The sequence below is a fragment of the Eufriesea mexicana genome, unplaced genomic scaffold (genome assembly GCF_001483705.2).
Source record: "Eufriesea mexicana isolate 0111107269 unplaced genomic scaffold, ASM148370v2 scaffold14206, whole genome shotgun sequence".
Classification (NCBI taxonomy): Eukaryota; Metazoa; Arthropoda; class Insecta; order Hymenoptera; family Apidae; genus Eufriesea; species Eufriesea mexicana.
In genome coordinates, this window is record NW_016921673.1 from 81,535 (window position 1) to 91,122 (window position 9,588).

A 9,588-nucleotide genomic window follows, 5' to 3' on the forward strand; every position below is an offset into this window, starting at 1 on the left:
TTATTCGATCCTGATTTCACGAAATACCAGGAACGACGCGATATATTAAACCGAATGTACGTATCTTCCTTTTTGTTCTTAAATTTTCCTTCACGATCGTGGAAAAGAGCAAGCGAAGCTGTTTCAAAGTTCGATAATGAAATTATCCTAATAGTGGGATACAGCAATAAAGCAACTACAGACTGCTCAGTTTTCGATACACGATTTCTTTCCCCTTTACGCAGTGTCCACCTCTTCGTTTACGCCGATCTATCATTATCATTCTTCCGCCCTCTCGTCTTTCCCTGTCTCTGTCGAATCATGTGAGTGTTATCGGCATTTTTTGTTCCCTCCGTTCGCTATCTGACGGGGTCCCGAGTTCGCAGCCGAGTAACCGGTTAACTCCGGTCTATAGATTTCTCTCTGCAGTTTTACAGATTTATCAGACACAATGAACGATCTCTTCCCAATAAAACGCTTCCATCTTTGTTTCCATCGATCGACAGCCCTTCGCATTGCCAATGAAAAACGAAATCGATAACGCGGTCGATAAAAAATCAGTCAGATTAATAACAGAACACACGTATATACAATGTATATACAATGTATACACAATCAAATAGATGCCAAACGAGAAGAAAATATCCCGGATCAAGATTATCTTGTCTCATCTGGAGAGGAATGGGACAGCGTTATTTTTCGCATTGACGATACTACCCCGCCAGGAATAAGGAAGATGGCGGTAACGTCGCATGGTATTCGTCCTTGATATTCGACGACGCACCATTGGAAACATAATACCTTTGACTACGGAACAGAGACGCGACGCACGGAGAAAAAGATAAAAAATGGGAGTGGAAAACACGCGAACAAAAAGAGGAAGTTGGGAGAATCAAAAACGTCGGGAGAATGTTGATCGATGCTTTAGATACGTTCAAAGTTCGACGACGTAAATAGGACGCCGCGTGGATGTTCCGGGCTGGCAGTGTGGTCGGTTTATCTATAAAAGGGGGCAACAGGGAACGTGTAGCAAGAAGAAATAAACGAGGGTCGAACGAATCCCGAGTTCGCGATAACGACGTAATAATAATTGTTATTGCCAAATCAGACCCCCAGCAGAAATTGCATCACGTAACATTAGATGACCCCCGGAATGGAAAATATATATCGCGGTTTGCAACTGTTGTGTGGCGTGTAACGCGAATATATTCTTGCCCTTTTCTCTATTTTTCTGTCCATAAACAATATCCGAAACAAAATATTACCACTCGACGTGGATGGATTTACGACCAACCAGATGTATTGATATTTTTTTTTATATCTTTTAGAAATTTTTTTCATATTTTTTGATATTTAATTTTCATCCCCGAAGAATATTTATAGGGTTTTGTCCGCCATTTGCTTACGATCGTGAAATAAATCGATTGTCCGTTCGTAAACAAAAATTTTACCGAGGTTAAGTGCAATCGCGATCATCAAAATCGTAATCAGAAAATAATAACGATGGACCGGAAAATTTTACCAACCGAATGAATACGATTTTTTTTTCGAATTGGTACTTGCCGATTCGTCCGGAACAATAATCCGGTAAATAATAACGAGCGGCCGTAGACGCGCGAGTTTCATGGAGCGAGTGGGGACAACGCTATAAGAAGATAAATCACCGACGAACAGACAGTTTGCGGTTGAAACGCCGAAGAGACTGGTGTAAAGGCCCGAACTCGTTTTCAACGGATCGTCCCGTGTATTCGACTTCATTAACGAGCAATTCTACGAGGTATGTGTACGTCGTTCAATGTCTCATCGTTGATCGTGTATCGCGAACACACGAATAAAAGTAAGGTTAAATACCACTGCTAACGCGTTCAAATTCTACCGTTACTCGTCCTTTGTGCCGCGAATGCACCGCGATTTTCTAAGTTGCACCTTTCTACGCGTCCACTTACATAAGTAATAATTATTATTCATCAGTTCATTTGGTTAGGCCTATCGCGAGGGCCACTTTCGTCGCGTTTTTTGTTACCTAACCCTACCTGAAACGTAATGAAATATTCGGGCAAAAAAATTTACGATTCCTCGATTTGCAAACAACGCGAATGAGAAACCGTATATTGAGCATAGTAATAACTCGATAAAAAATTGTTAGAAACAGCGATAGAAAATAATAAGACGAATTATGCGTTATTAGCGGAAATCTAGTTAAGATAAACATACTCAAGGAGTCTCTTTATTCAAGGATAACATGTCGATCACGCTCAAAAGCGTTCTCATAAGCGATCCTGTGGACGCCCGTTGTGGCGAGATGCTTGTCCGCCATGGTATTCCTGTCACCACCAAATACAAACTATCAAAAGAGGAACTGATAAAAGAGCTTCAGGTACGCACGAATACGATATCAATTTTTCCTTTCTTTGCCTTCTCTTTTTAAGTTTCGTACGAATCTAAATAACGTCACGTTCACTTTATATATCGATGCTACTTCGAAGCAAGGAACCGCATCGCGTCAGTTCGATTCACGTGCAATAACGATACGCGATAGCCTATAAGGCCTAACCGTAACTTTCCCTCTTACTCTCGCTCTCTCGTTTCTCTTCCCTTCCTTTGATGTCTCCCAATTGCCGCTTGCATTCGCGTCGGTCCAACCGGCTAGATCCAGTTTAGTTGGAAACCCGAATACCGGTTAGCTGCACGGGTCGTTGTACTTATCTCGGCCGGTTCTTCCCTTCTCTATATGCCTGCACACTTGCAGCTATGCGCGATATCCGTGGCTACTCACAAAATACGATCGAGATAGTGTCTTCGATGTAGAAAACGCGGAACGCGATAATGGACTGCTCGTAATGTACGTACCTGTATCTGGAACAGAACCACGAGGGGCTAATTGTCCGGTCGGAAACGAAGGTGACTAGCGACGTGTTCGTCTGTTGTCCGAACCTTCGCCTTGTTGGTCGTGCTGGCACTGGTGTCGATAATATCGATCTAGAATCTGCCACGCGAAAGGGAGTCATCGTATTGAAGTACGTCCACCTTTCTCTTTTTATCTCTCTTCGACTATATTAACCCTTTGCACTAGTCGATTCTTTTCGGTAGATAAAAATAGCAATTCAAAAATTTTCTGGTATAAAGTCGACGATATTTTTGGAAATAGTAAATAATGAATCGTGTATAAATTAATACATAGAATTAATTTCAAAAATGTTCTGCTCTAAAATCCATGATATTTTTGGAAATAGTAAATAATGAATCGTGTGTAAATGAATACATAGAATTATTTTAATATATTTTATATTTAATGTATCAATGGATATCGATCTTCAGAATTTTATTAAATGATAACTAGAGGTCGCCGCTGGAGTGTAAAGGGTTAAACGTTGGGCAGTAAAAAGAAACGCTAAACGATCATAATTTTCCAGTGCTCCTGGCGGGAATAGCATCAGTGCTTGCGAATTGACATGTGCACTAATCTCCTCTCTGGCACGCAACGTTGCACAGGCTGTACAGTCATTGAAAGAAGGACGATGGGACAGAAAATTGTACTCTGGTTTCGAGCTGTCCGGGAAAACGCTCGCGGTACTCGGAATGGGCCGCATTGGTCGCGAAGTAACTCGAAGAATGCAAGCATTTGGAATGCGAGTGGTCGCCTATGATCCCCTACTTACACTCGAAGCTGCAAACCACCTCGGCGTTGAGAAACTCTGTTTGGACGAAATATGGCCAATAGCTGATTACATCACCGTGCACACACCGCTCATTCCTCAAACGAGAAGTACTGCCTCTGCAATTGCATTCGTATCTAATACTTGTGTTAACACGATCACCGACTATATTGGTCAATGGTAATCATCGTCGTTTAAACCTCGTTGACTACCAATAAGCGACATGCTAACAGTGGGCAGCAGTTACATAAGGTAAACTTGTCAATGAGCTGGCTTATTTTTTATTTACATGATTTTGAAATATGTTATAAAAGACAGTCTTTTGAGCAACTTTTTCCTTTATCATCAATCATAATTTTCTAGATATTTGCGGAAAACATTCGTCACCACTAACTGTATTCTGCCTGTATGCTTGTGCATCCGTAAGATATACAGTGTGTCCCAGCAACGGTACTACAACCGGAAAGGAGGTGATTTTACATGCAGAAACGAATAAAAAAAAAAAATAAAATTTTTTGATTCCAAGCTTCGTTTTCGAGAAAATCAACTTTAAATATTCACCGAGTGCGCATGCACTCGGCTATGGCTTGTAAGAATAGACTATCAATACATGAAGGTCGGTGGTACAATTGAAGAGGAGGTAATTCTATATGAAAGAACAGATCGAAAATAAAAAATAAAATTTCTTTATTCAAAGCTTCATTGTTGAGAAAATCGACTTTGAATATTCATTGACTACACATGCACTTCACTTTGTATATCAACACATTTGGTGGATATTCAAAGTCAATTTTCTCGATAACGAAGCTTCAAATGAAAAAATTTTATTCTTTATTTTCGATTTGTTTTTTCATGTAGAATCTCCCCCTCCTAGATTATACCACCGATATTGATATTTTGATGGCCCATACATCTTAGTCCATAGCTAAGTGTACGTGTACTTGGTGAATATTCAAAATCAATTTTGTCGAAAACGAAGCTTCAAATAAAAAAATGTTATTCTTCTTTTTCAATTTATTTCTGCATGTAGAATCACCCACTTTCCGATTGTACTACCGTTACTGGAACACCCTGTACACATAAATAGAATTGGTGCCGATTCGATGCTCAGTGGGTCTCATCTTGTAAACTAAAGTCGACCGGTCATGACTGGTAGAAGATAAAGTTGTTCAAAATACTGTCCTGTAGGATATATTTCGGAATAACTGAAATCAGAGATGAGTTAGCATATCAACAAGTTTACCGCCACGTTAATAATACATTAAACATATTCTTTATATCGTTTAGTCGTTTTAAAATAATATGATCTACCATATTGGCATGATTAAAAAATCTATAGAAACGCAGATAGCGGTGAGCGTGTTCTCAAACTGCTCTAGATCTCATGCTCAACTTATCACTCATTGCAGATCTGATCAATGCTACGACGTTGGCAAAATGTAAGAAGGGAGTTCGCATTGTGAACGTAGCTCGCGGTGGCATCGTAGACGAAGAAGCATTGCTGAATGCGTTGAAGTCGAACCATTGTGCTGGCGCTGCTTTAGACGTGTTCATTGAAGAACCGCCGAAGAACTCCGTTAGCCTGGAATTAATCGCGCATCCCAAGGTTATCGCTACTCCGCATCTAGGTAAGATAAAGATATTCGAATATCCGTCATTCGAAATTTTAATTTTGTCGATACTAAATTGCAGGAGCAAGTACCGAGGAAGCTCAGCAGCGGGTTGCAGAAGAGATAGCCGAACAATTTTTGGCATTAACCGGCAAATCAACGGAATATACAGTTACCGGAATTGTAAATGCCCCAATGTTGAGCGCTGCCATGTCAGACGAGAACGCATCATGGATTGAATTGTCGAAAAAACTTGGCCAACTAGTTGGTCGATTTTTGAAGGGAAAGTTGAACGTAACCGTGCACAGTCAAACTATTGGCAACGCGAGAATGCGAGAAAAAGCATTCGTTCATACAGCTGTTCTACTTGGAATTTTATCTCGACAAACGAAAAACGGTTTAAATTTAATCAATGCACCTACATTAGCCCGAGAGATAGGTATCAACGTCAAAGGAAACCACGAAATGTCAACCAACGACGAAGCGATTGTCGTCCAGGTTGAAGGTCATCGGATTAAAGGTAAGATAAATAGATATTAAAATTTGTCAATGAACAATCGTCGACGTATTCAGCGTGCTTATTATGAAAATTTTTATATAATTTTTTTAGGAACCGTCCGTAACAATGAACCATTATTACTTTCGCTCGATGACGCAGTGTTTGCCAATGGAATTGCTCTAGGAAATTACGTCTCTTTGTATCAAACAAATGACATACAAGATCTGACGCAAATTGTGAACACTTTTTCTACGAAAGGTATCAATGTTTGCAATTTAAACGCCAACGGAAACTGGATGATTATTCAAACTGATCAAGAAATTTCCGTATGTGTCGATGGTATTAAATCATTTTGAAGTCGTTCAAATCGACAATTGTTTATTAGATTCGTAACTTCGAATCGCATACTTCCTTCCCACTCCCCACGTAGAAAAATGCAGTATTTCAGAATTCCGACATGATTCAATTCCATGGAAATTGAGTAAAACAAGTTACTTGTAAAATATATCGGCATTGATATGCCGGTAACCTGTCATTTGTCTGTTCGTATACTTATTATTTATTACTCAAATCAGTGGATCGTGTCTTGATTGAATATACTTGTATTATGATCGCATGTAATTAAACGTCTTCATAAATCTCACATACGTAATTACTCATGTATTGTAAACTAAAAGTACACAGGAAAGTATACGTGCGTGTGCGCGCATGTGTGTGTGTATGTATACGTATATGTAAAAGCATTTATATTTTTTTATTGCTCATTAATAAAATATTACATGTATCACAAAATTGCCAGTATTTTATATATACATATAACTAAATATCCGACTTTTGCGCACAGAATTTCTGACGTAATGATCAGATAACACACGGAATTGTACTTAGAAAGTACACTTTCAGAAAATAGATTCATCAACAATATTATGCAGCGAAAAATCAATTATGCGTTTTCCGGTAGCTAATAAAACTAAAACTTTCTTAACGTAATCTATTAAATTTACATATTAAATAAACGATACAATCGTAAAAAATGTGAGATTTATATTCTTTCGTAGCTATCTACACGACAACAGTTGAAAGTAAAAACAATTCCATCCTGTGAAAATAAAATTAAATCATTCATGAACAGTCGAATAACGAAACGATGGAAAATTGAAACTTTGATTTTAAAAACTTACTTTAACCAATGAAAGAAAGTTTTTCCAGAATCTATGATTAGGTACCATCTCCCAACCTGTCGCTCCTCTTAGACACTTCAAAATCATCGCTCCACCGATAAAATATAGTCCGGTAAATACAAAAAACAAGATGAGTAAGGTTGAACTAATGGAAAGGCCTTTACTTTGTACAAACGTTTTACAAGCATAAGGAGACGACAATAACAGATGCTGAAGCAAAAAGCGTAAGCGATTAACTTACAGAAAAACTGTTATTTTTCTAGAAAATTTTGGAAAACTTACGTATCTTTTATCGTCGATAGAATCGAGCGTTAGAGTTGTTTTACAAACGTTACAACAGGCTAAAGCTATGGTCGTTGAGTAATTATCATGATCAAGTATGAAAATGGGTGGTTTCGAATTATCCGCCTCTAGAATTATTTTTGTATCCTCTGCTTTACCTAGGACAAAACTAGTGCCGTCATGTTCGGCACATAGCTGAAATGTAAGCATTGTATTAGATGACATCAACAATAAAATTTATAAAAGAAAATAATACATTATTAATTAAATAATCGAATATTTCTTACCGAAACACCATTTCCTTTGTGACAATTATTCGATACGTTGTTTGGTAAAGATGGAAAATTCACCGTATTTGTACAAGGATGAAAATAGAACGTGTAATTGTGATTAGGATCAGCTGTTAATAAAGGACTGAAAAGAAATATTTGTTTTTGATTGTAAAATAACGCGCAAAATGTAGAGAGGTTAGAATATTCCGACTACCGACCTTGAACTGGCTAACGGCAATAAAGTGTACCCTTGTCCGTTTGGGAACGTGCACGAACAAGCTGTTAGTTGTCTACATTCTGAAGATGTTTGCTCGCAGAATGATATTAAAAACAATCCAAATATAAACAACAGCTCATTTTTCTTGGTCATTTTTGACGAAACTGATTCACGCCTAGTTGCACTACTGTTAATCGAAACATTGCCACACAAGGTGTCACTGACATTCATTCCTTTGTTTTCTTTTCAACAATACATAATATATTAAAAATGAAAGAAAGTTACTTACTAATAAACTAATTTAGGAATGATTTAAATAATAGTACAACTAAATCAGTTTATCTTTCATTTTCACAAACAATTTCAAACTATTTTTTTCTTTGGCGCTTCATTTTTCATCATTAAGGATTATTTACACATGATAACAATCACATCAATTTAATACTTAAAGCTTAGATCTTTACCGCGAGATGTCTATACGAATAAAACTATAGCGAGTCCGCATGAAAACTACATGGTCGTAATTTATGCCATCTTTGTACCAATGACATGTTAACCGATATAAACAATAATTAAAACCCAATAATTTTGCTCTTTCGTTTGCTCTAAATTAATACTCACTTTATTATTTTCATTTTTGTCAAAATTGTTTTTTATAATTCATAGTCATTATTAAGACATCCAATATAAGTGCAAAATACAGTTAAAACAGAAAAAAGTATATAAGGATTTTCACTGTTGAATAATGTTACAATAGTCACTGCTTGAGATAAGTGCCATCTATCGGAAGTATAATTTTGATTAAAAATTATTATAAATTGACAAGGGAATAAACCAAGGAAGGAATTTCTACTTTACATTTGATAATCTCATAAATAATGTCACAATCAATACCTGATGGCATTGAATTGGTCAAATAAACAACTATGAAATTAACATGACACAGAAAACAGTCTTTTAATCCATATGATGTCCAACATTAGGTCAATCATGAAACATCACGACAACAAGAAAGTATCGCGGTCTTATGAACTAAACTATTTTGTAATAACTGATAAATGCTTACATATTACATTAAAGAAATAAGGGTAAATATATTAATATATTTCTACAAAAGTAAAATATATATCAAAAAATTATTAATTTTCGAATACAATTTACTTACAAAAAATATAAAATTCTACAGTAATACTAAAATAGCTAGAAATCACTAATGGATGATATAAAGAATATTACAGTAATAGCTATAGTACTAATTATAAGTTAGATAATAAAATTTAGAAATAGTAATGTATTTGAATATAATAAGATTGTAAGTGACACACGAATCAAACATTTTTGCGTGCAATGCAAGAATCGAAAATTCACTGAAACAACTGTACAACAATTTTTATAACACCTGGTGTCAGAAAATACTGTAGTCAGCGTGGATAGAAACGTTTGCGTTATATATATACCTATGCTATACACATATTACATATATGCAAACTCGATGATGTTATATCTTCTCACTTACATACACCCTAAGTAATGATAGGATTAACGTTATATCATCTATACTATTGTCTACGTACTATTTTCTTAACATAAAGGCGCAAATTATGGCATAGACTTTCTAAAATATCCTATTCTAATTATTTAGTTCATAACACTTGCAGTTTATTAATTATAAACAAATCTTTCGTATTATTATAAATTATTCATGAAATACAAAAATGTTTAAATTAAATTTTGAATATATAAATTTCAACTTTTTAGCTCTTGTACATTGGAAAACATCTATAATTAATAAATTATAATTAATAATAAATTAATAACAAAACAATAATAAATTACAATAAATAATAAATTAACGATATATAATCATATCATTTTTTCTTTATTATATTTCT

General features: G+C 35.9%; 2 protein-coding genes across 4 annotated transcripts; one reads left to right on the forward strand and one right to left on the reverse strand.

Annotated features, from left to right (window-relative positions):
- The first annotated feature begins 1,624 nt into the window (after positions 1-1,624).
- LOC108553932 (D-3-phosphoglycerate dehydrogenase) lies at positions 1,625-6,416 on the forward strand. Of its 2 annotated transcripts, XM_017909029.1 has the most exons (7): positions 1,625-1,756; positions 2,216-2,356; positions 2,845-2,996; positions 3,393-3,745; positions 5,045-5,263; positions 5,328-5,765; positions 5,856-6,415. In XM_017909029.1, exons 2-7 carry the CDS (start codon positions 2,222-2,224, stop codon positions 6,098-6,100), a joined length of 1,542 nt encoding a protein of 513 aa, XP_017764518.1. In that variant the 5' UTR covers positions 1,625-1,756; positions 2,216-2,221; the 3' UTR covers positions 6,101-6,415. The 2 variants fall into 2 exon arrangements, with proteins under 2 accessions (XP_017764518.1, XP_017764519.1); XM_017909030.1 differs by lacking the exon at positions 1,625-1,756 and having other exon boundaries at positions 2,219-2,356; positions 5,856-6,416.
- Positions 6,417-6,563: 147 nt separating this feature from the next.
- Positions 6,564-8,048, reverse strand: LOC108553934 (cation-dependent mannose-6-phosphate receptor). Of its 2 annotated transcripts, XM_017909033.1 has the most exons (6): positions 7,986-8,008; positions 7,698-7,883; positions 7,495-7,621; positions 7,208-7,402; positions 6,926-7,135; positions 6,564-6,843 (listed from the first exon to the last, which is right to left on the reverse strand). In XM_017909033.1, exons 2-6 carry the CDS (start codon positions 7,847-7,849, stop codon positions 6,787-6,789), a joined length of 741 nt encoding a protein of 246 aa, XP_017764522.1. In that variant the 5' UTR covers positions 7,850-7,883; positions 7,986-8,008; the 3' UTR covers positions 6,564-6,786. The 2 variants fall into 2 exon arrangements, with proteins under 2 accessions (XP_017764522.1, XP_017764521.1); XM_017909032.1 differs by having other exon boundaries at positions 7,698-8,048.
- Positions 8,049-9,588: the final 1,540 nt, after the last annotated feature.

What these genes read in the sequence shown, in the direction of transcription:
- LOC108553932 (XM_017909029.1), top strand. Translation starts at nt 2,222, where the DNA reads ATGTCGATCACGCTCAAAAGCGTTCTCATAAGCGATCCTGTGGACGCC. An exon ending in GCTCATTCCTCAAACGAGAA is followed by an intron (nt 3,746 to 5,044) that starts GTACTGCCTCTG and finishes CACTCATTGCAG; the next exon opens with ATCTGATCAATGCTACGACG. An exon ending in TATCGCTACTCCGCATCTAG is followed by an intron (nt 5,264 to 5,327) that starts GTAAGATAAAGA and finishes ACTAAATTGCAG; the next exon opens with GAGCAAGTACCGAGGAAGCT.
- LOC108553934 (XM_017909032.1), bottom strand. Translation starts at nt 7,927, where the DNA reads ATGAATGTCAGTGACACCTTGTGTGGCAATGTTTCGATTAACAGTAGT. An exon ending in CTATCGACGATAAAAGATAC is followed by an intron (nt 7,136 to 7,207) that starts GTAAGTTTTCCA and finishes TTTTTGCTTCAG; the next exon opens with CATCTGTTATTGTCGTCTCC. An exon ending in ACTTTCTTTCATTGGTTAAA is followed by an intron (nt 6,844 to 6,925) that starts GTAAGTTTTTAA and finishes TTATTTTCACAG; the next exon opens with GATGGAATTGTTTTTACTTT.